At 44.7% G+C, this 25,663-nt stretch overlaps 2 protein-coding genes across 7 annotated transcripts in view; one reads left to right on the forward strand and one right to left on the reverse strand.

Moving 5' to 3' along the window:
• The window catches only part of acad11 (acyl-CoA dehydrogenase family, member 11), a 145,986-nt gene extending 144,126 nt beyond the window's left edge, over positions 1 to 1,860 (reverse strand). Inside the window, exons 1-2 of the mRNA XM_059652195.1 lie at positions 1,828 to 1,860; positions 832 to 1,028 (exon numbers count right to left, since the gene is read on the reverse strand). Of these exons, the coding sequence (XP_059508178.1) occupies positions 832 to 959 (128 nt within the window). The 5' untranslated portion in view covers positions 960 to 1,028; positions 1,828 to 1,860. The remainder of the gene's footprint in view (positions 1 to 831; positions 1,029 to 1,827) is intronic.
• On the forward strand, positions 562 to 25,431 carry uba5 (ubiquitin-like modifier activating enzyme 5). 6 transcript variants are annotated; one of them, XM_048548624.2, is made up of 13 exons: positions 562 to 774; positions 4,424 to 4,585; positions 12,226 to 12,271; positions 12,373 to 12,462; positions 13,220 to 13,329; positions 14,311 to 14,397; positions 17,003 to 17,087; positions 17,280 to 17,384; positions 18,367 to 18,494; positions 18,707 to 18,842; positions 20,782 to 20,857; positions 24,549 to 24,655; positions 24,976 to 25,431. In XM_048548624.2, exons 2-13 carry the CDS (start codon positions 4,569 to 4,571, stop codon positions 25,063 to 25,065), a joined length of 1,077 nt encoding a protein of 358 aa, XP_048404581.2. In that variant the 5' UTR covers positions 562 to 774; positions 4,424 to 4,568; the 3' UTR covers positions 25,066 to 25,431. The 6 variants fall into 6 exon arrangements, with proteins under 6 accessions (XP_048404581.2, XP_048404540.2, XP_048404560.2 ...); XM_048548583.2 differs by lacking the exons at positions 562 to 774; positions 4,424 to 4,585 and adding exons at positions 6,013 to 6,088; positions 8,244 to 8,573; XM_048548603.2 differs by lacking the exons at positions 562 to 774; positions 4,424 to 4,585 and adding exons at positions 6,015 to 6,088; positions 8,244 to 8,573 and having other exon boundaries at positions 24,979 to 25,431.
• Positions 25,432 to 25,663: the final 232 nt, after the last annotated feature.

A 25,663-nucleotide genomic window follows, 5' to 3' on the forward strand; every position in this document is an offset into this window, starting at 1 on the left:
GAGTTGCTCTTCCTGCAACCTTCGGGTGGCATCATTGTGGCACTGCAGGAGGCCCATGATGGACATGTCATCTAAAGAATGGGAGGGGGAATGGAAATGGTTCGCGACTGGGAGGTGCAGTTGTTTGTTGCGAACCGAGCGGAGGTGTTCTGCAAAGCGGTCCCCAAGCCTCCGCTTGGTTTCCCCAATGTAGAGGAAGCCACACCAGGTACAGTGGATACAGTATACCACATTGGCAGATGTGCAGGTGAACCTCTGCTTAATGTGGAATATCATCTTGGGGCCTGGGATAGGGGTGAGGGAGGAGGTGTGGGGGCAAGTGTGCTCCTGAGATGCTGCTTGGCCTGCTGTGTTCATCCAGCCTCACATTTTATTATCTAGGCTGACATTTCTGCTTTGTAAATAGTTGAATGAGGTGAAGCAACATATTGTTTTATCCTTCCCCTGCTTGCCTATCCTGGCCAGGGGGAGACACAGCTCGGGAACTTTGGTGGTCAGGGAAATACCAATCCTAGGTTTCATGACACTGAAATATTGCGCCTCCAAGACTTTTGAAACATCCAGCATTTGCAGCAGCGCTGCGTGCAGTCCGGGGGACGATGAGCGTTCTGCACACAGATTCCCCAAATCGCATTCTTTGTTGGTCTGTCGTTTCTGAGGCTGGCGGACCCCCTCACATCCCCGGAGTCTCAGAGGCAGCCCGGATCTCTCATTCACGGAAGAACAGATCACTCCAGCCCCTTGCAAATTCAGGCAACACACAGCAATTGAATGGTAAGGTTCGGCCTGTGAATTCATAACCCGTTGGGGGCTGGTTTAAGCGAGTGTTACCTGTACTGCCTGACGATAAAAGGTTGATGCGGCTCTTGTGGAAACCCTGGGATCCGCGCAGACAGAACTCTCTCCACTGCCTCTTCATCAAAGCTGTGGTTCTGCCGGACTGGAGTCGTGTCAGCCATAGTGCGGGGGTAAAGACAGATTTCAACCAGTCTTACTGTTTTATTTTCAAAGATCCCACTAGAGGGAACCTGTAAGACAGGAAATAAGAAACCTCTCGTAGTTTTGAAACAAATAAGAACCAGGGGCAGAAACTCAGTTCCTGCATTCCAGAGGTGAGGGGTTTGTCTTATGAACAGAGATATACTGTCTGGAGTTCAGAAGAATGAGAGGAAATCAAATTGAGGAACGTGAGATGTTAAAGGGGGAATGACGAGGTATATATAAGAGATGATGTTAAACAGGAATGGGTGGAGAGTCTGCTCTACCATTTAAATACGATCATGGCTGATGTCATCTCAGCCTCACTGAAAAATGCTGCTTGGTCTGCCCGAAAACCTGTTGGTTTTTTGAGCAAGGAGTTGGCCCTGACTGAGTGTTGCAGACTGGCACATTCCAAGGTCCAGGACTACGTGCTGAGGGACGCACTGAAGCTGGGGACAGCTAGTGCCAAGGTGCAGTGAGGAAAGACCAGCGTCGGCAGTCTTTCTGCCAAAGTTAAATGGGAGTCCATTCAGTTATTGAGCCTGCTGCGCTTCTCCAGCAATTTCTCTTTCTGTTTAATGTCTTCTCTCCAGCTATTTTGTCAAAGTCCTTCAGCATTCGATCCCGCCTCATTCTTCTAAACTCCAGAGAGTATAGACCTAAACTGCTCAGTCACTCTTCATAAGACAAACCTCTCATCACTGCAAACAATGTAGCGAACCTCCTCAGAACTGCCTCCAATACAACTACATCTCTCTTCAAGTAAGGGGACTGAAATTGTGCATAATACTCCAGGTGCAAGCTCAGTAAAGTTTTTCAGAACTGTTAAATTGGGAATAAACTTACAGACTGCAGAGTCTCTGATGAAGGGTCTAGGCCCGAAACGTCAGCTTTTGTGCTCCTGAGATGCTGCTTGGCCTGCTGTGTTCATCCAGCCTCACAGTTTGTTATCTTAGACTGCAGAGTTTACAGTTTAAGGTACAGTGTGTTTGATCTTGAAGGGGGTCTTCATGAAAGTGGGTATTCAAACTTGAAAGAAACACAATACCATAAAAGACAAATACAAATTGGCATCACCAGCACAGGTTTCTAAAAATGCTAACCAACGGGCTTTGGTCATAGAATCCAGCATAGATACAGGCCCTTTGGCCCACCATGCCTATGCCAAACAACAAAAACAAAACGACACTCATCCCATTTGCCTGCACTTGATCTACAGCCCTCTACGCCCTGGCTCTTTAAGATCGTCCAGATGCTTCTTAAATATTGCAATAGTATATGCCTCCTCTACCCCTTCGGGCAGCACATTCCATATTTCTACCACCCCCGGTGAAAGAAAATTTCCTCACATCTCCTCTAAACTACATACTCCTCATGTTAAACTCATGCACTCTGGTCTTAGACTCATCTGTCATGGGAAAAAGACTCTCACAATCTACCTTATATATGGCTCTTATAATTCAGACCTCACCCACTCCACCCTCCTCTGCTCCAAGGAAAACAAACTCAGTGTACTATATATTTTCAGTATACTATATTCTGCTTTTATGTTGATAATCCAGTACATTTTTTTAACTTTCAAGAAACTTATTTACAAATGATGAGATGCAGTAACAACCTGTATTTACACAGTGCCCTGTGATGTTTCATGATCTCAAAAGAGCCATATAAATATGAGATCTCGTCATGAAATGCAGCTTTCTGTGTGTTCTGTAGGTGGCTGCAGCTGGCAGGGAAATAGGTGGGAGATTGTAACATTCACAGAACATAGTGTTCCAATATTAGTTACATTTTTGACTTTCCCGTTTTATGTCAAATATGACCCTCATTATAGAGGAGAGGAACCATTGGCAGGCTGTGCTGTCTGTGAGCTTTCAAGTCACACAATCTAATGCAGTAGGATTTGCTGACACTCAAAATGTCAAGCGCTTTCTGAGCTTTCTGCTCCATTCCAGCTGCTGATCACAAAGCTCTCTCTCTTTGTACATTATTTATTCTTTTTAAAATGTGTTCATTTGTGGGATATGGACGTCACTGCTGGCCAACATTAATTGCCTATCTCTAGTTGCCCTTTAGAAGGTGGTGGTGAGCTGTCTTTATAGCCACTGCGGTCCTCCTGCTATAGGTTGATCCACAATGTCATTAGGAAGGGGATTTCAGGATATTGACCCAACGACGATGAAGGAATGGCAATATATTTCCAAGTCAGAATGGTGAGTGGCTTGGAGTGGAACATGATGGTGGAGGTGTTCCCATATATCTGCTGCCCTTGTCCTTCTAGATGGAAGTGATCCCAGGTTTGGAAGGAGCTGCCTGAGGATCTTTGGTGAATTTCTGCAGTGCTTCTTGTAGATAGTACACACTGCTGCTACTGAACATCGGTGGTGGGAGTAGATGCTTGTGGATGCAGTGCCAATCAAGCGGCTGCTTTGTCCTGGACGGTGTCAAGCTTCTTGAGTGTTGTTGAGGCTGCACTCATCCAGGCAAGTGGCTCTTGACTTGTGCCTTGTAGATGGTGGACAGGCTTTGGGGAGTCTGGAAGTGTGTTACTCGCCACAGTATTCCCAGCTTCTGACCTGCTCTTATAGCCACTCTGTTTATGTATTGAGTCCAGTTGTGCTTCTGGTCAATGGTAACCCCCAGAATGTTGATAGTGGGGTATTCAGTGATTGTAACACCATTGAATGTCAAGGGGTGGTGGTTAGATTGTCTCTTATTGGTGACGGTCATAGCCTGGTATTTGTTTGGCACGAATGTCACTTGCCACTTGTCAGCCCAAGGCTGGATATTGTCCAGATCTTGTTGCATGTGAGCATGGACTGCTTCAGTATCAGAGGAGTCACGAATGATGCTGAACATTGTGTAGTCATTGGCAAACATCCCCAATTCTGACCTTATGATGGAGGGAAGGTCATTGATGAAGTAGCCGAAGATGGTTCTGCCTAGGACATTACCCTAAGGAACTCCTGCAGAGATGTCCTGGAGCTGGGATGACTGACCTCCCACAACCATAACCATTTCCTATCTGTCAGGTATGACTTCAACCACTGGAGCATTTGCCCCATGATATCCACTGATTCCAGTTTTGCAAGGCTCCTTCATGCCACAGTCAGTTGAATGCAGCCTTGATGTTCAAGGGCTGTCACTCTCATCTGACCTCTGGAATTCACCTCTTTTGTTCATGTTTGAACCAAGGCGGTAATGAGATCAGGAGCTGAGTGGCCCTGGCAGAACCCAAACTGAGCGTCACTGAGCAAGTTATTGCTGAGCAGGTGCCTGTCAATAGCACTGTCGCTGACACCTTCCATCACTTTACTGGCGATCGAGAATACGCTGATGGGGCAGTAATTGGCCGGGTTGGATTTGTCCTGCTTTTTGTGGAAGTCTTCCACCCTCACTCCCATCTCATCTTTAATGTTTCTTTTGATTGCTTCCCATTAAGTTCCTGGAGACTCGAGGAGAATTATAGTACAGCTGAGAATAAGGGCAGAGGAAGCCTACAAACCTGGTGCACCGAAAAAAGACTGGAGCTTGGAGAAAGCCAGACGCCTTGCTAGTTTGGTGCAGCAAACTGCCTGTGAGCGAACATGTTGGAATTATGCCTGTGAGTAGATGTGGCAGGGCAATGTCAAGGATCAAGGAAAACAGCATTAACTTCTAACAGCTGACCGTTCATCAAAGCAGTTCATGCTTTCTTTAAAAAAATTTCAAATGAGAATGTGAAGGTTTAATGTGATGTGTTGAGCTAGGTGGGTTTGCTGAGATCTGTTAACTGCAATTGCTATTTGATGTGTTCCGTGAAGTGTTTGATCACAGTTAATCAATTACTTATATTTACCTCATGTTAATTCTGGATGTTAGAATATAAGTCGTATACGTATCTTAGATTGTTTTGCGTATTCTAACCTTGCTTGAACACATTTTGTGAGCAACATATTTGTTCTTTATTTGTTACTTAAGGAATCTGGCTGACTTGTTCCTGATACAGAGCTATATAGTCATATGCATATCTTCAAATTTCCTGTGATCAGTTGAGGAATGGCACAAGAAAGGCAATCAGTTTACCTCTCCTGTCTTGATATTTAATGTAACAAAATAGCTCAAGTTGCTTCATAGGACCTTTTAAAAAGCAAAATTTGACACTGTGCTGTGTAAGGTGGTGTTAAGATAGATATCGTAAAAGCTCAGTCCAAGATGTATATTTTAAGGATCATCTTAGCGAAGGAGAGTGAGCCATCGAGCAGTGTAGGAGGCTATTGCATAGCTCAGGGCCCAGGCACTGGAAGGCACAATGCTGCACCATTGCCCATTCGAAAAGTGACGTGCTCAACTGGCCAGGAATGAAGGGGCAGAGAGATCTACAAGGGAGCTGGAGATTATGGGAGGCCATGGAGAAATTTGAAAACAAAGAGCGAACTTTATAATTGCAGTATTGTCAGAAAGATAGATTGGATGGGAACATAGAACCAAAAGAAAATATCCCCTACTGCTGTGGAGGTGTCTCAAAAAGGTAACAGAAGAGAAAATAGCAGGTTTATTTGAAAAGATGCAAACGTTTATACCAGAAACAAAAAAATGCTGGAGAATCTCAGATCTGGCATCATTTATGGAGAAACAGCTAATATAACAGCTAACAGCTAATATGCCTCTCTGATGAAGGGTCTAGGCCCGAAACGTCAGCTTTTGTGCTCCTGAGATGCTGCTTGGCCTGCTGTGTTCATCCAGCCTCACATTTTGTTATCTTAATATTTCTACTGTAGATGTTTCTTAGGAGAATCATGTTGGACTTATACAACAGGGAACAACAGTACAAACACAAAAAATGTTGTAGAAATTCAATCAGTCTGGCAGCATTCTATGGAGGGAGAAACAGAGGTCACTTCTAAGTCCAGTATGACTGCCTCAGAAGGTTTCTGAGTCATATCGGACTCAAAATATTAATTCTGTTTTTTGTCCATAGATCTTGTTATAGTTGCTGACTTTGTACAGCATTCTCTGTATATGTTTCTGATTTTCAGATTCTCGTGATTAAAGTAACGAGTGCAAGCCACAATGCTGCACCATTGCCCAATCGAAATGTGACGTGCTCAAGAGGCCAGGAATGAAGGTGCGGAGAGATCTATAAGGGAGCTATTCCGTCATTCAATAGATTGGTCTTAAACTCAAAACATTAGCTATTTCACTCTCCACAGATGCTACCGGATGGTCTTTTTGATATGTTTCACATTTCCAGCACTTTGTTTTTAATTCAGATATCTTTATATATTTGAAGGACAGTTTGTGGCTGGGAAGAGATATTTTCTAATCAACCTGTTTGGATGCGTTACGACACACCTCTGGAGCAGATACCAGCATGAAGCTGGGCCTCCTGGCTCAGAGCTAGGGGCATTACCACATAAGAGTCCTTTGTGGTCAGAATACAGCTACTTACAGGGGTGACCAACCTGTGTGTGTTTTTATGAATGGGAAACCAGTCACTGAGAAATCGCTACAATGTTGGGGGCTGGACCAATCAGCAAGGGTGGAACAGTCCCTCTTCCGCACCTACACTGACCCCCAAACCCCACCTCTTCCTCTGGTACATTGATGACTGTATCGGCGGTGCCTCTTGCTCCCAAGAGGAGCTCGAACAGTTCATTCACTTCACCAACACCTTCCACCCCAACCTCAAGTTCACCTGGGCCATGTCCAACACATCCCTCACCTTCCCGGACCTCTCTGTCTCCATGTCAGGCAACCACATAGAAACTGATGTCCATTTCAAGCCCACTGACTCCCACAGCTACCCAAAATACACCTCCTCCCACCCACATCCTTGCAAAAATTCCATCCCCATTCCTTCACCTCCGCTGCATCTGCTCCCACGATGAGGCATTCCACTCCCACACATCCCAGATGTCCACGTTCTTCAAGGACCACAACGACCCCCGCAGTGGTCGAGAACGCTCTCGACCGTGTGTCCCGCATTTCCCACAGCACATCCCTCACACCCTGCCCCTGCAATAACCACCCAAAGAGAATCCCCTAGTCCTCACACACCACCCTACCAACCTCCGGATACAACGCATCATCCTCTGACACTTCCGCCATCTACAATCCGATCCCACCACCCAAGACATTTTTCCATCCCCACCCTTGTCTGCCTTCTGGAGAGACCACTCTCTCCGCGACTCCCTTGTCCGCTCCACACTCCCCTCCACCCCACCACTCCCGGCACCTTCACCTGCAACCGCAGGAAGTGCTATACTTGCCCCCACACCTCCTCCCTCATCCCCATCCCAGGCCCCAAGATGACATTCCACATTAAGCAGAGATTCACCTGCACATCTGCCAATGTGGTATACTGCATCCACTGTACCCGGTGTGGCTTCCTCTACATTGGGGAAACCAAGCGGAGGCTTGGGGACCGCTTTGCAGAACACCTCTGCTCAGTTCGCAATAAACAACTGCATCTCCCAGTCGCGAACCATTTTAACTCCCCCTCCCATTCCTTCCACGACATGTCCATCATGGGCCTCCTGCAGTGCCACAATGATGCCACCTGAAGGTTGCAGGAACAGCAAATCATATTCCGCTTGGGAAACCTGCAGCCCAATGGTATCAAAGTGGACTTCACCAGCTTCAAAATCTCCCCTTCCCCCACCGCATCCCAAAACCCACCCAGTTCGTCCCCTCCCCCCACTGCACCACACAACCAGCCCAGCTCTTCCCCCCCACCCACTGCATCCCAAAACCAGCCCAGCCTGTCTCTGCCTCCCTAACCTGTTCTTCCTCTCACCCATCCCTTCCTCCCACCCCAAGCCGCACCTCCATCTCCTACCTACTAACCTCATCCCACCTCCTTGACCTGTCCGTCTTCCCTGGACTGACCTATCCCCTCCCTACCTCCCCACCTATACTCTCCTCTCTACATATCTTCTTTTCTCTCCATCTTCGGTCTGCCTCCCCCTCTCTCCCTATTTATTCCAGTTCCTTCTCCCCATCCCCCTCTCTGATGAAGGGTCTAGGCCCGAAACGTCAGCTTTTGTGCTCCTGAGACGCTGCTTGGCCTGCTGTGTTCATCCAGCCCCACACTTTATTATCTAATACAACAAAATGGGAATGCAATGGTGTGGTAGTAGTATTATTATTAATCAAAAGACCCAGGTAATATTCTGAAGAAGGGTCTAGGCCCAAAACATCAGCCTTCCTACACCTCTGATTCTGCTTGGCCTGCTGTGTTCATCCAGCTTCTCACTTTGTTATCCCGTCATTCCGCCCAGCTTTTGTGACGCCACGTTCGATCCTTTGTGACGCCACGTTCGATCCTTTGTGACGTTGCGTCCCTCTGATGTCACAACGTTCGGTCCGGTCCTCGGGATTGAGACGTGGCGTTCCATTTCTCTTCCTCTTCGCCCGAATCGAACCGATCCGGCCCGGCCCTGTCCTGCCATGGCCACGGCCACAATACCGGAGCTGCAGGCGAAAATCCGAGCTCTTGAAGACGAGCTGGCGGCGGAAAGGGCCGAAAAAGCCGGTTCGGGGGAGCAGTCGTGTCGGCGCCGCAAGATAGAGAAGATGAGCGCGGAGGTGGTCGATTCCAACCCTTACAGGTGATGCTGGGCGCTTGCTGCAGTCCCTCTTTGGCTGCCCGTCTCATGCACCGTGGGTGAGAAGACCCCTTTCACCACCTCCTTTCACTGCCCCGTTGCGTGTTAATATTTCTGCAGTGAACTAACCATGAGTTGTCAGTTACCATATGTTGCTTAGTCATTCTCAGTTTGTGTGCCTCTTGCAGTTTGACACTTCATAAAACAAAAAAAAACAATTGTACTTGTTGCAATGTTGGTGTGTGCAAGCTTTCTTATAAATTTGCTTTATAATTTTACCAATAGGCTGGCCAGGCCCTCCATCTTCTGTAAACGTGAACTCATCTAACACTTTTGTTTTCGTAGAATCCCTACAGCGTGGAAACGGGTCCTTTGGCCCATCCAGTCCATACCGACCCCCAGAGTATCCGACCCAGACACCATCCCCTAATCTACACATCCCTGAACACGACGGGCAATTTAGCACAGCCAATCCACCCAGCCCGCACATCTTTGGACTGTGGGAGGAAACCCTCACAGACACAGGTAGAATGTGCAAACTCCACGCAGACAGTCACCGGAGGGTGGAATCAAACCCAGGTCCCTGGTGCTGTGAGGCACTATGTGCCACTATGCTGTCCGATTTTTGTCAGGAATTAGTTTATTTTATTTATTCCACAACAAAACATCATCCCTTTGGCCGTAGGTGTTTGATATTTGTGATTGAGTGAGAGAGAGAGAGAGTGTGAATGGGAGAATGTGTGCAAGAGTTAGAGAGTGTGAATTGGTGTGTGTGACAGTGAGAATGAGTGTTAGAGTGGAGTAGTTTGATGGAGTGAGTAAGAGAATATGTGAGAATGTTTATATGTGTGTTACTTTGAAAGGAAGGTAGTCAAAAAAAATCGGTTAGCTCAACATCGTTATTGGGGAAAATATTATTAATAATGAACCGTGAGCACATTTAGAAATCCGTAATATAATCAAGCAGAGTCAGCATAGAAAAATTAGACCTGATAAATTTGAGCATTTTCTGACTAGGCAACAGGGAGCATGGATCAAGGCAAAACGTTGGATGTAATATATTTAGATTTTTCAGAAGGTCTTTTAATAAGGTACCACACGTTAGGTTAGTTAATAAGAGCTCAAGGGAATAGTAATTAGCATGAGTGAGAATTAGCTAACTAAAAGAAGAGAGTTGGGATAAAGGGGAATGTTTTCTGGATGTCAGCTTGAAACTAGTGGAGGGCCACAAGGTGGATCAGTGCTGGGCCTGACATAACATTAATGACTTTGAGGAAACTGAATGCACTGTTGCCAAGTTTGTGGATGACATGAATGGGTGGGAAGTCAAGTGGTGAGGATGACAGACCGTCTTCGGAGGGATATAGAGAGGTAAAAACTTGGCAAATGGAATATAATGTGGGGAAAATGTGAAGGTTAGCACTGCGTTAGGATGGTGAAGGACTTGAGAAAACTGCACCGCTAACCCATTGCTGGCCCACACTGGCTCCCGCCTTTTGTTTTGAGTTCTCGTGCTTATTTTCCACCCATGGCCCAACGTCTCTTTCTCCCTCGTAACTTCATTTGTTCTGAAAATCCAGGTCTCTGCTCTGTTTAGCTCACTCCCCATCCTGACTTCCTTTCAGCCTCTATTGGCGGAAGCACCTTTAGCTGCTGAGACCTGGGAAAACTAGATGCTTCTTTTGGCCAAAGGTCAGAGGTCAATGTTTATCCAAAACTGGCTGCTGAGTACACACGCTGTGCAAATGGAGACATTAGTGTGTTTTTAGGTCACCAGATCAAGCGTGTAATATTGTGCCTTATTAGCTGGTAATGATACGCAAAGCAGTTTAATTGTTCTGAAGTTTACAAAGCCACAATCAATGCAATGTAGGAATGTTTACGATCCAGATAAGGCCTGCAAGTGCAATAAGCCTTCTCCAGCCCTCTGAGGTGGCTGAGCAACCTATTCAGTTCTAAGATTGATCCTGCTCCCCTTCTTGAGGGCAATTTTGAGATGGATAATACTGCCTTTGTGCTACAAATGAACCAAACAAACTTGAATGGCCTTTCCTGATAATATGGCTCAGAATCACAGAATTTTTGCAGCACAAAAGGCCATTTGGCTCACCCTATCTCCAAAGCAGCTGCTCACTTCCTGCAATCCTTTACCACCTTCATTTATCTGACCTTGCAACACATGGCTTTGAACCAGTATTCCCAGGTATTTCAGTTTGTCTCTACAGTGAACAAAATCTATGCTAACTGCCAGTTACATCTTTGAGAAATTACATTGGGAGCACTTCAAGATATTTGGATCCCTATTATTGAGAGATTTGGTTAAGTACTTACAAATGAGGGGCAGGACAGATCTGCTCCACCATTAAAAATGATCATGGATGATCTTCTGTACCTCTCCACTTCCACGTTTGCTCTCCTTGTGGGTTTGAGACAAAATGTCTATATCTCCCGTCATATATTCCACAGGAGAGAAAGTACAGCCGTCGAAGGGAAGAGTCTTCTCTTCATCTCAGGGTAATGGGTTGATCAGTTAGGACTGAGACACTACCCCTGTTTTCTGGATTCCCCAGACAGGGAAACACCCTCTCCATGTCTCCCTAACTTCTGAACCCAGCTGACAATATTACTGGACAAGTCAAACCCCAGAGTGAAGCTTGACTTTGTAAATCGTAAATTTTATTTTTGGAGTTTGGTTAGTGTGGTGGCTAGGTACAGAACATATTCACACGAGGCTGTCAGTGTTGTTTAACATAAGAACATGCTTTTTTTTATATAAGGTTTAGAAAGCGCTTAAACACTACCAGTAAAAAGAAAGATTTAACCTTGTTCCTTGCATCATCTTTACAGATACTCAATCCCAGTAATGTATCACCATTATCCTAATGCTTTAATTTCCTTCTTAACTGACTGGGCCAGCAAAGTTGGAAAGAGACATTTATTCCTAGATGTGGGTGTCTGGATTCCTTTCAGTTCTGATGATTCAAACCTCTTTTCAGATCAGATGTTGGCTTTAAACTTCTACATAAATTCTCATAACTTGCAGACTTCACAAACTAACCTGCTCTCTTCCACAGGTGAAATTGTTCTTCTGAACTGAAACCTGATTCTGAACTCAGACTACTTGTAGCCGTTGATCTGTTTATTGTATGACATAAAATCTCACTTAATGTTCAAGTTAAACAGTTCAATTAACATCACAGGCATTCTACTAGATGCTTAACCTAAGTCACGTGATGTCTTTAGTTCCCTGTTCCAAATTACTGTCTGACCTTGTTTTAAAGAAATGCCTTCACACCACTGAAACCATATATCTGGTTTGCTTCTCCTTTAAAATCTGAATTCCCAAATGTTGATGTACTTTACTTCATCACACCTGTCAAACCCCACCAGAATTAATAATGTTTCACTCAGAATGCCTACCACTCGCAGTCTCTCAACATGAGACAGCCGTCTCATGCCAGGAGACAATCTAATGAACCTTTGCTACACTGGCTGCAGTGCCAGTACGTCTTTCTTTTAACAGGGGAAGCAAACATTTGCACAGGACCCGAGATGTGATCTCGCCAAAGCCTTGTGACATTTTTGAGAATTGATTACATTTAGTTCACATTCTATATTTCATTCTAACTTCAGAAACTCTTTTTATTTTACTTAGTCGGCTGATGGCTCTCAAACGGATGGGAATTGTTACAGATTATGAGGTGAGCTGAACTTGTAAATAACCAGTGACTGTGTGTCTGTTGGGTCGTTCAGTCATTATAAAACTGACTTTGTTTTTTCCTCGTTCTAACTTTATAAACAGAAAATTCGGGAGTTTGCAGTGGCAGTTGTGGGTGTCGGTGGAGTCGGAAGTGTGACAGCTGAAATGTTGACAAGATGTGGCATTGGTAAGGTAATACAAACTCTCTGCTTCCTTTTTGACCTTCGTTCTATGGACCAAAGAAACAGCAAAACCACTCTGCGCAAATTGTGCGTCACTTTTAAATTTGACATCATAAACTCTTGCGTCTGTTTCAATTGGATTTCTTTATTTCATACTCATCATATCACATTGTCCAAGTGATTAAGAAATAGACACGTTCTGAAGCAGCAGAGCACAAGGTATTCTTTAGCATTACAATTATGTAGGAATATGTTACACTGTTAGATGTATAAACAAGAAGAGTTTATTCAGTCTTTTGGTAGATGGTGCTAATCTGTGACATAACTCCACATAACCTGCTTACCCCCCATTTCTTGTAATACCTTTGGTTGTTAAAAGAACTACCAATCAGGTACTAGATGGGGAGAAACTGTTCCCGCTCGTAAAAGTGGCAAGAATAAAAGGGCTCTGATTTAAAGTGAACTGTAACAGAAGCAAGGGTGGAGTTTTTCAGTAGTCAGGGCCTGGAATGCAATGCCTTGAAATGTGATGGAAGCAAGTTCGATAAGATAGTCGAGAGCATTAGCTTGTTTCAATAAAAATGAGACTGTGTGGAAAAGACAGGAGAATGGCACCAAGTCATACTGTCCCTTCAGACAGCTGGTACCCCCATGATGGGTAGAATGGCCTTCTGTGCCATAACGTGTCTGTGAAGCTCGGTTGTTGGTGAAATGAAGCGGATGACCAGATGATCCAGAGTGATGTTTCCTTCTTTTCTAACTTGCAGCTTTTACTCTTTGACTATGACAAGGTCGAACTGGCAAATATGAACCGACTTTTCTTTCAGCCTCACCAAGCCGGCCTCAGTAAAGTGGAAGCAGCTAAACATACCCTGAGGTAAAGTGATCCTGACCACCACCAAGGAACTTGTGTTCTTCCCTCTCCTTGAGAGCTGGGAATTCAGCTGCGCGCCCATGCAGTGGAAAAGTCTGTTTTGCTCTATCCATGCATGTTTGCACAAATGTGGTAATGGAAAAGCTGCTTCTTGCTCTCACATCAGTGGCTTTGTTGGTAACCAGCATTCAGAGCGTACAAGTTAAAAGCTGATGATGGTCACTGACCTGTATTGTTCACTCTGCTCTCTGCGCAGATTTGTCTGACCTTTTCGACACTGCTGACATTTTCTGTCTGCGTTACTGTTATCGGAGCAACAGTTTGATCTGGCTGCGCCCTAAATCATGACAGCAGATGAGCAAGGGTGAAGAAAACTGTGTTATGAATGTGTGTGTCACATATACCTGCAGCCACATTTCTCCAGTTGGAGTGATACATTCAACATTGTGAGAGCTGCATTCACCCATAGTGCCTTCTGAGAAAGGAAGCACATCTGAAAAGTTAGTTCATCTGCTTTTCATTTTTGTCCCCTGCGTTCTTGAGAATTTCCAGAATTTTTCTGGTTCTCTACCATTAGTTAACTGTTGGAGTGAATCTGTGCAGCTCTCTATACAAAGAGGGGAGAATGCAGAGTCATAAAATCCCCAGAGTGTGGAAGCAGGCCATTCAGCCCATTGAGTCCACACCGTCCTTCTGAAGAGCTTCTCATCCTACTGAATCATTTCAAGGCAGAGGTAGATAGAACCTTTGTCAGCCAAGAATATCTAGGGAGCTGGGTGTACAGATTGCACTCCGATCAGTCATGACATGTTGGATAGCGGATGTTCATCAACTCTATCGTTAATCATCTGACCCTCAATATTTTAAAGTATCTTGTGTTTCCAACGTATTGTATCCAATAGTATCATTATTAATATTGCTAATGTGGTTAGTTTGAAGTCCATCAGGAGCTGAATGGAGATGACCTGTTCCTTGTGTTTTCAGGAACATTAACCCTGACGTTCAGTTTGAAACACACAACTACAACGTCACTACAATGGACAACTTTCAGCATTTTATGGATCGCATCAGGTTAGTTCTGAGCTGCCAAGTGTGAATTATGCTCCCTCGTTTTCCAAATAACACTTAAAAGTGCTTTTTCCTTCGGATCCTTGCAAAACACAAGGAAGCTATTCAGCCTGTTGCCTGTGCTGGCTGTTAAAGGCAAATGCCCAGTTACTTTCTAACTCGTGTTCACTCCTGTAGCTTGCTGTATTTATCCCAGGGATGATAAAACTGGAATCGTAAGCAGGCCAGACAGATTAGGGGTGGACAGTCTGTATCCCTTAAAAATAGGAGTGTTCCATCGTGTATTTTACAATAATGTGGAAATTTCCAGGGTCCCTTTTTACTGCCAGTGCGTCACGGACCAGATTTTTTTTTTGTTTGAAGAAATATTCAGTTGAGAACGTGCATCAATGGCATTTGAATTCTCGCCTCTGCATCGTTAATCCAAAATCCTGACCAAAAGAAGTAGTGATAAAGTCACTGCAAAAGTAATCTGGAGACCCAGAATAACGCTATGGGGACAGGGGTTCAAATCCCGCAACAGTCCCTGGTGGACATTAGATTTTAATTATTAAATCTGGAATTGAAAGCTAGTCTTAGTGACAGCGACCATGACTGTATTGTTGAATGTCATTATTTTTTAAGAAAAAACTGTCTGGTTCTCAAACGTTCTTACCCAGGCTGGTCTACGTGTGACTCCAAGACTCTCAGCAATGTGGTTGATTCTTCTGAAGTAGCCTGGCCAGCTTCTAGTCAGTTGAAAAGCAAGTAAGAATAGCCAGAAAATCCCTCCCCTTCGCCTTTGCCCCCAGCAGCCCTGCCCACGATTGCTGCCTGACACATGCTCTCCTTGACGATTGCCAAAGTTGGAAAAGACTGGCACATTTGAGTGCCATGTAGCCTGGCTGTGGGCAGGATTAATTTTTTTTTTACCCAGAGCGGGGTTTTAGAGTCCGCAGGCTGCACTATTGGGGTCTGACTGATTAGAGTTGGAGATTGTGTGTCAGCATTTAAGAGAAAATAAATGAATGAAGGATGAGCAAACAGGATTAGGACCCACTGCTCATGGGAGGATAAATACCCAGCACAGTTGGGATGAGTCAAAGGGCTATGCTTGCCTGTTGTGGTTTCTACATAATTATCCTGCACAATAAACCAAAGAACCTGAATTTGTATCATATATTTTGCATCCCATGGTATCCCAAAGCACTGTAGAGGTAGAGAGAGAATTTTTAGAAGTGCTACACCAGGCATAACATAAGAGATGTGGCAGCCAATTCGCGCACAGCAAGCTCCCACAAGTGCGGATGTGTGAATCTGTCGTTGCAGTGTTGATCAAGAGATAAATATTGGCCAGAACCCTGGGGGGATAACTCCCAGCTCCTCTTCAAAGCTGTGGGATCTTTCACGTCCACCCCAGAGAGCAAACAGGGCCTCTGTACATAACGTCTCACCCAAAAGGCAGTACCTGTGGCAGTGTGGCACACCCTCGGTTGTGTCAGGCTAGAGTTTTGTGAACCCTTCCAGAGGCATTAGCTGCCAGCTGATCCACAACTGCCCCCCACTCAATGAGAGGGGATCGTGGCACTCTCTTCCCAGAAGTGGTGGGGGTGGAACATTGTGGTTCACTGCCACCTTCTCCAGGGCAATTAGGGATGAGCCCAGCCAGCAACACCCACACCCCTTGAAAGAATAAGAACCACTTCATGCAGATGAGCCATTGTTAAATTATTCAGAGTGTGCTGGCTGATCAAGAGGACCATCCAGTCAACAAACAGGAACAGTCTGCAAAAATGATATCCCAAAGAGTGTGATCAATGTGGTATCATATGAACACCCCTCAAACATGAATAAATGGGTTTAATAGTTGCACAAAGGTGTGTTAATCTCCATGTCTCCCTGTTTTCCATACAGGTGAGCTTCAATGTGAATCTCTCCCAATGACAGTTCTTAGAAAAGAATAGAAAAGCCTTTATTGAGGCTGGAGTGGAAGCAGAGTGTCCAGGCAGGTCCTGAGGGCTTGGTGTCTCGATTTAAAAATCGCAGGCTTTTTTAAAAAGAAAACTTTCTTATTCTTTGTTCTAATGCTGAAGTTATTTGTGATTCTCTGCAGTACAGAATACTTACGATGGCACCAAAGTAATCATGATCAAAAACAGATCTTCACAGACTGTAACCTAAATGTAACTTTGTGCCTGTAAAACCACAAAACAACTTTACATAGACACAGAAAAATCAAAGAGAACAGGAGCAGAAATAGGCCGTGTGGCCAAACAAACCTGCTGCACCATTCAGTATAATGTGGTTTATCGTCCAAGTCAATTCCCTGCTCCCACTTTCTCCTTTTGCCTGAGTTTGGAGTCGAACCTGGAACTTTGGGCCCAGAGCTAGGGAAAGCTACCCACTGCACCACCACATGCCCTCCTGTGGGTTTTGATTGGGGTAACCTGGGCACGGGTGGATATGTTTTCTTTAACATTCTGAGCATGTTGCCTGGTCGTTTGCAGAGTATTCCCCACTTTCCATCCATATGCACTCCTGAATGGCGTGCCTTTATATAGTGGTTGTTTCCAGCCTGAATGCTTCTCCAATGGATTAACCCATCCCATGTGATTCTGGCTTTCATTAGGAATGGTGGGTTGCAGGAAGGAAGGCCTGTGGACTTGTTACTGAGCTGTGTGGACAACTTTGAAGCCCGTATGGCAATCAACACAGTGAGTTTGCGTCAATCTTTATGCAATTCAGAGTCACTAATGTGAACGTAACTGCTCTTTTTCGGTTCTCAAGCGTAATTTCAGTTCTCAAATAAATTGAGGCTTTTGGTTTGGTGTGGGGGGCGGGGGAGGTTGGAATGACGTGTCTGTTCTCCTGGAGTCTATTTTTGACACGTGCTTGTTGGATTACAGGCGTGCAACGAACTTGCTCAGGTGTGGATGGAGTCCGGGGTCAGTGAGAACGCAGTGTCTGGACACATCCAGCTTGTTATCCCGGGAGAGACAGCCTGTTTTGCAGTAGGTCCAGTGCTGTTTGTTGTGTTTCTGTTTCCAAATGTTGCAGATAATCCTTTGCAAAGCTAAAGGAGGAGAATGAGGTGGGATCTCAAAGAAACTCCTAAAATTCTCTCTTTACTAGACTGGGTAAACACGGGATGGAGGCTCCTAATGACCTGGGATTCATGGTAAGGATATGGGGTGTTCAGGCTTATGTATCCTCTGCCTGACAGAAGGGTTTGTAGAAGAGCATTACTGGAGTGCGATGGGTCTTTGATGTTGGCAGCTTTTCCATGGCAGTGAACTGTGAAAATAGTGTTTGGATGGAAGGTTGGCTTCCATGATGGTCTGGGCAGTGCACACCTCCTTCTGTAGTTTCTTACAGTCCTGGGCAGAGCAGTTGCCGTACCAGGCCATTATGCACCTGGGCAGTATGCTTTCATTGGTGCATCTGTAGAAGTTGTTGAGGGTCCTTATGGACATGTCAAATTTCCTGAGCCGCCTGAGGAAGAAGTGTTGTGCATTTTTGACCGTTGTATCTACGTGGGAAGCCCAGGACAGGTTGTTAGTTATTGTCACTCTGAGGAACTTGGTGCTTTCCACCTTTTCAACGTCAGCTCCATTGATGTAGATGGGGTGGCACATTCTCCACCTTTCTTTCTAAAGTCAATGATGTTACCATTCTTGATGGGAAGAGTGTGCTGGTAATTAAACCTCACTACTCCAAGATGTGCCAAGCAAGTAACTGTTCGATTTAATCACCAAAATGGTCTATCCAGAATTAAACAAAATCCTTCCGACTTATGTAACTAATTCAGTGATTTGAAATAATGTTAGTATAGCAGTAGGTGGGAAAGCTGGTTACGGGTTAAGTTACTTTCCAGAATTAAACTCTATCCCCTCAATCCCAAAAAACATTGAACAAGTTTTCAACTGCTGGAAGGTTTTCTTTACCCAAGCATGATATGTAGTGACATTGCTTGTTGTATGTGCCCTGTTGCAGTGTGCCCCCCCACTCGTGGTGGCTGCGAATGTTGATGAGAGAACGCTGAAACGTGAAGGGGTGTGCGCGGCCAGTCTACCCACAACCATGGGTGTCGTAGCTGGACTGCTTGTACAAAATGTCCTCAAGTAAGTCCAACTTTAAGTTGCTGTGTGTGTAAACAGTGTGCGTGCGTGCGTGCTTGCTGTGTCTTTTCTAGAATGGTGCCCACAAGTGTTTGCTGGAATTTCGGAGGGCTACGCTAGTTTCAGGCAACAAACACGGCTGAAACTAACTCCACATCAGCATGTCTAAAATGAGTTGTTTCATGAGTAACTCAGCGCTTTGTTTTCTTTTTCAGATATCTTTTAGGCTTTGGTTCTGTGAGTTACTACTTGGGCTATAACGCAATGCAAGACTTCTTTCCGACAATGGCAATGAGACCAAATCCTAACTGCGATGATCAAAGCTGCCAGCTCCGACAGGAAGAGTATAAGGTGGTCCTTCAGTTTAAGCAGTAGTCCATCTCGCAGGTGTGCCCTGTTCACAGACTTCGATTCCCGCTGTTTCTGCCCACAGTTTTTTTTTTCGATTAGTCCTTGCACTTCGTCATGCGGGCAAGGAGATGGAAGGTTTACCAACTCTTGAGCTGCTTGTTTTGTTCTGCGTCAACCATTAAGAAACTGGTGGCTCAATGGTTAGCACTGCTGCCTCACAGTGCCAGGGACCCTGGGATGACCGAGTGTGGAGTTTGCGCGTTCTCCCTGTGTCTGCGATAGTTTCCTCCCACAGTCCAAAGATGTGCAGGGTAGGTGGGTTGGCCTTGGGAATTGTAGGGATAAGGTAGGGGGATGCTCTTTGCAGATTGGGCAAATAGCCTGTTTCCAAATTGAAGAGATTCTTCGATTCTATGGTGACTGCTGGTAGTTAATTACAGTCCTTCACTTCTTTACCTGAGAGAACTGCAGTTCATACGAAGGAACTAGCTCTTTCAGCTGCTGTGAGACCAGCAGATGGTAATACTGGACAAGCCAGATCCCAGAATGAAATCTGGCTGCAGAGATTATACCTTTTTTGGTCAGTTAATGTGGTGATTACACACAAGATTTTTCTTTAAAAGATTAAGCTAGAAGATAGTTAGAAAGATCTTAAAACACACTGCAAACCAATGTTTCAACTTGCTTCTAAATACAGATAATTTATTGTTAAATTTAAACCTGAGATAGACAAACTTTTATTCAACAAATGCACGAAGGGATATGGACCCAAGGCAGGCATATCTTGCTGAATGGCCTACTCCTCTTCTTATATTCCAATCCACTAGAGATTCAAGTCCAGAGAAATTTACAGCCTGTCTTAACTCTTACTTAGTAGGTACGTAGTTAGCAGTTCCCACTTACCTGACACACACTAATTTCTTTTTCATGGACTGTAGACATAATTCAGGGAATCCTTCCCAAGTTTGCTGATAGATATGAGCACTGAACTTATTTTGTTCCAATAACCTACCAAACTCTCCTCCAGTTTGGAAGCTTTACAGACTGAGCGCCCTTCTACTGAGGTAACAAGGTGTAGAGCTGGATGAACACAGCAGGCCGAGCAGGAAGGCTGACGTTCCAGGCCTAGACCCTGGTAACGAGTTTACTGAACTACTAATAGAACAGAAAACTAAACTTGCTTCTGAGCTCAATCCTGGAGTCTTCTGTACCAAACTGAAAACTAGGCAAATGGTCTTTACTGTTTATTCAACCTGTCACAAGCCTAACAGTATAGCCATCTTTCCATTAACAGCACAGGGGTCTGCAGTCACGTGTGATGACAAAATGCTAGATTTAGTCATTATTCAAGAGGGACAACTTGATTTTTTTTTAAGGTTTGAAAAGATCTCTCACTAAAGTAATCAACATATACCTGCCCCTGTTTTGAAGTGCGAATTCCAGAAATGGCATTTATGTACATATGAAATAATCATACACCTTTCATCTTACATCCTGAGGGATGGTTTATTTCTCTCACTAAGAGGAGAAATATCAGTGGGGAATAGTGCCTGATCTTCATTTTAAGTCTTAACCCACCTCTGCAGGGACTGAAAAGGAAGGTCTCTCTGCTCACTCTAAGAATGTATCTCAGGCCCCACTTCAAAGAGAGCTGCCTCCCCCTTGCTCCTCCATCCTCTGTCATGTGATTGTAGCATTTTCTGTTGTGCCTCCTAGGATCTGCAGTTCTTCATCTTTTCCACAGAAACTGTCCAGTCAACAAGAAGACACTGTCAGCCCCATCAATCTCGGTTTAAGTTAAACTCGAGCACTGGAGCTGAAAGGAAATGTCGTCTTTATTTCTTTCCTCCCTTGTCCACCCATTGGCGAAAAAGTTGTCTTCTGCATGTGGACTTAGTGGAAGGTGAATAAGTGATGTCCACTTCTGTCTCCCCAACAGAAGAAAGAAGCAACAGTTCCAAAGCAACAGTTACTAGAAGAGGATGAAGAGATTGTACATGAGGAGAACAACTGGGGTAAGACTGGAGTAACTTGGGGCAGCGCGGTGGCTCAATGGTTAGCACTGCTGCCTCACAGCACTGGGAACCTGGGTTCCATTCCACCCTCGGGTGACTGTGAAAAACTCCGTACAGGCTTTCTCCCGTTCCCTCCCATAGTCCGAAGATGTGCAGGCTAGTTGGATTAGCCATGGGAAATGCAGTTGTCTGGGTGAGATTTTCTTCAGAGGGTTGGTGCAGACTCGGGGGGCTGAATGGCCTCTAACTGGACTGTAGGGATCCTATGATTCTAAGGTCTGACTGAGTGCAGCTGATTTTATTAATAAATATTTCATTATTGTCAAAACTGCTTGAGGGTCCAGATGGTTCCTGGGTAGAGGATGATGCAAGTGCAAGAATGTTCTCGTCACAGCTAAAGAGTTGTCGACCTTTGGTTGTACAGAAGGCCCAGTACTGATTGTAGCTGAGCCAGAGCGCAGTGGGCCGGCTGTTGGCTGGAGAGTGAACGGACGCAGCAGTGGATCACATCCTCCATGAGCTTGACCTTTCCTGTGCCTTTGTCTCAAACCACTTGTACCCAGTTGCTTGGATCCTGTGATAATGGGAACTGCAGATGCTGGAGAATTCCAAGATAATAAAATGTGAGGCTGGATGAACACAGCAGGCCAAGCAGCATCTTGCTTGGATCCTGTCCCATGTCAGGTAGTACTTGTCCACCATAACGACAGTTACTAATTCACCCCCTTTTCCCTGAGGTATTGCAATGGGGGCCTCTCTCTATCCTAGCTCTGACTCTAGCTGTATCCTCACTTGGAGTCTCTCTCTCTCTGTCTTCACAGCCATTGTTTCTGCATTCTAGATTTTTCTGCCTTGTCCTTCAATTTGTGATAATCTGAACCACATTTGAAAACTTCTCATCAGATCTATTTTTTCCCTTTGACAGTCATCTTCCTTAAACTTCTCCCAACTCTTGATCCCCATTGTTATCATTTAATAGCTAGGGGAGTTTTCACTGGACAAATCTCTAGAAATGGTCATGAAGGAGTAGGGGTTTGAGCAAGCTGAGAACTCAGCCAGGCTTTTGTGGAGATATAAGTGTGTTATATTCCGTAGGACATCCACGTTACCTGCTCATTGCTCCATCTGGCACAGGTTCTCCCCTCTTCCCCCACCTCCCCGTACCTCCACTGCAGTGGTTCATCACAGGCTACTTCTGTTTCCCACTCACCTTTTACCTTGCTATTTCTCACGTGTGCTGTCACCCCTAATTTTCCCTGATGCGGTCACTGTCCCTCCATTTTTCCATCTGTCTGTCTCCCTCCCTCACCCTATGAAGCTAGTATAAAAATACTGATCTTGCATGCATCAAAACATCTCTCTGCATGTTTTATTGTGCAATGATAATTAGTATAAACACTTATGCTTGGTGTAATCTACTGGATCCCATTTGACCAGTCGATCAGATCCACTTACCATGGTAAGGATACGGGACAATGCAGGAAATTGTGGCAATACAGACTTGATGGGCTGAAGGTCCTTTTCTGCACTGTGTGAACCTATGCTAGAATATGATTTCTTGGCTGAAATTTTTAATGTATGTTCTCCCTAAGATTGTGATTGTCCCTGGCATGGCCAGCATTCATTACCTGTTCCTAATTGCCCTTGGACTGAGCAGCTTGCTCAGCAATTTCACAGGGCAGTTAAGAATCAAACAAACACATTGTTGAATATGCCAGGCCTCTGTGTGACTCCAGACCCTTCAGTCTAACCCCAGTCCATGCTGAACTTAATCCCAACCTAGATGTGGATGCTTTGGAGAGGGTTCAGAGGAGGTTTACCACGATGCTGCGTTGCCAGCAGCAGTTGTGGAAGCAAGGTCATTGGGGTCATTTAAGAGACTACGAGACATGCATATGGTCACAGAAATTTGAGGGTGCATACATGAGGATCAATGGTCGGCACAACATTGTGGGCTGAAGGGCCTGTTCTGTGCTGTACTGTTCTATAAACTAGTCCCTCCTGACTGTAACTGGCCCATACCCCTCCAAATCTTTCCTATTCGTGTAGTTACAAACATGTCTTTTCTTGTAGTCGTACCCACATCCACCACTTCCTCAGGAAATTCATTCCACACACAAACCACCCTCTGTTTCACAAAAAAAATCCCCAACATCTTTTTTTTAAAAAAAATCTCTCCTCTCCCCTTAAAAACATGACCCCGAGTCTTGAAATTTCCCACCCTTGGGAAAAGCTACCCAACTGAGGGGTTTTTAATGAGCCGATCACAATCATCTTTACTGAGACTGGTTTTCAGTTCCAGGTTATGTTAAATTAAATTAAAAGCCACGAGGTGCTATGCTGCGATTTACACCTGTGTTACAAGGTCTTAGCCTGGCCCTCTGTACATTAGCACAAGACTATCCTCACCCTTAATGAATGTTTTGACAGCTGATAGTGGAATACTACATTGTGTAATTCTGCGTCTGTGTTTCCTCCTCCCAAAGTAGATGGTACAGGGAGTGTATGTTTGGTCCATTGTGCCAGCCCCAGGTCAGAGCACCATAACAGCTGCTCGGGTATGGCTCTGGTTTCTGGTTTGAGGAGAAGGAGATTTTCTCACACATTTAGAAATTAGCTGGAGACCCATAAATAATTTTGCTTTTCCAGTGCCCCCTCACAGTATCTTATTTCAGTGCTGGGACCACTGTTGTTTGTGATATATGTAAATGATCTGGAGGAAGGTGTAGGTGGTCTGATCAGCAAGTTTGCTGATGACACTAAGATTGGTGGAGTAGCTGATAGTGAAGGGGACTGGCAGAGATTACAGCAGAATATAGATAGACTGGAGAGTTGGGCAGATAAATGGCAGATGGAGTTCAATCCAGGCAAATGCAAGGTGATGCATTTTGGAAGATCAAATTCAATGGCGAACTATACAGTAAATGGAAAAGTCCTGGGGAAAATTGATGAACAGAGAGATCTGGGTGTTCAGGTCCATTGATCCCTGAAGGCGACAACACAGGTCAATAGGGTGGTCAAAAAGGCATACGGCATGCTTTCCTTCATTGGGTGGGGTATTGAGTACAAGAGTTGGCCGGTCATGTTGCAGTTGTATAGGACTTTGGTTCAGCCACATTTGCAGTACTGTGTACAGTTCTGGTTGCCACATTACCAAAAGGATGTGGATGCTTTGGAGAGGGTGCAGAGGAGGTTCACCAGGATGTTGCCTGGTATGGAGGGTGCTAGCTATGAAGAGAGGTTGAGTAGATTAGGATTATTTTCATTAGAAAGACAGAGATTGAAGTCTACAAAATCATGAGGGGTATAGACAGGGTGGATAGCAAAAAGCTTTTTCCCCAGAGTGGGGCACTCAATTACTAAGGGTCATGAGTTCAAAGTGAGAGGAGGAAAGTTTAAGGGAGATATGCGTGGAAAGTTCTTTACACAGAAGGTGGTGGGTGCCTGGAACGCATTGCCAGCGGAGGTGGTAGACGCAGACACGTTAGCGTCTTTTAAGATATATTTGGGCAGGGAGCAAATGGACACAGACGGTTAGAAAATAGATGACAGGTTAGATGGAGGATCTTGATTGGCACAGGCTTGGAGGGCCGAAGGGCCTCTTCCTCTTCTGTAGGTTTCTTTGTTTCATCAATCATCTTGGCTGGTATCCAGAATGATTTGATCGTGGCCTACTTCTTAATTTGTGCAGGGATTGAGCTAGTTTCTGAGATATCAGAGGAAGAACTGAAAGCTGCATCTGGCCCTGTGCCTGACCTTCCGGTGGGAATCACAGTTGCATACACTGTGCCTGATAAGGTACGTCTAAATGTTAGCATTGTAACAACACACAAAAGGATAATATTTTTAAAAAATGTATGACTACAATTCCTCAGAATGAAACTTTGTACTGGAATAACATTGAAAGAAAATCGATTAAGTTTCAAAAGGTAAATGGTTCTTCATTTAAGACACGTGTTGTACTTACTGTTACTGTGCCCTCTGCAGTTTTGCCTGCATCGAGCTCCTTGTACGTTTTTGGGCTCCTGTCCCTTGTTGTAGCTGTTTGAACTAGGAGAACGATTTCAACTTTACAGTAATTTTCACTTTCATTCTCACTTACTGTCTGTCCTCCTAAGCAGGAGGAGGGCATTGATAACATTGGAGAAATGGTGCAAGAGACGGAGCAGAGTCTGGAGGAGCTCATGGCTGTGATGAAACGCCTTTAACATCTTCAGTACAATAGAGTTCTTCCATATGATGGAAATAATTCAGACATTTTTCAACATGAAGACCATAGTGGTGATGGCCATGCCTCTGAGCCAGGAGTCCTGGATTCATGACCCACCTGCTCCAGAGACACATGTAATAACATTTCTCACCAACCTGTTCAGAAGATATCTAACACAAAGACCTTATTTCACACAGCTGACTCATGCAAGTCACTGTCATCGGTTGCAGTAAAACATGGTGGTTCCATTACATTTAAGTAATTTTTTAACTGAGCTATTATGCATTGTCATCTCTTTGTACTCCTCCAGAGCTACTGTGTGGAAATGAATGACTGTATATAATTAAACAATATGAAAACTTAAGTGATGCAATAAGTTCTTGTTTAAAACTTTAGGAAGTTAAAAACTTTAGGAGGGGTAGAATAGAGCCTGATAGCCAAAACTTGAGGCTTAACCTAAAAAAGGTTGTTGCTGGTTTTATTTACACTACACAATGTGGAATACATCCTGTATCCTTTAAAGTGAGTTTTAATCTCAGTACTGGATTAAATCCAATGGGTGCTTTTGAGACAAGCCCAAAACAAGCCATAATACT

This window comes from Stegostoma tigrinum, chromosome 2 (assembly GCF_030684315.1).
Source record: "Stegostoma tigrinum isolate sSteTig4 chromosome 2, sSteTig4.hap1, whole genome shotgun sequence".
NCBI classification, from domain to species: Eukaryota; Metazoa; Chordata; class Chondrichthyes; order Orectolobiformes; family Stegostomatidae; genus Stegostoma; species Stegostoma tigrinum.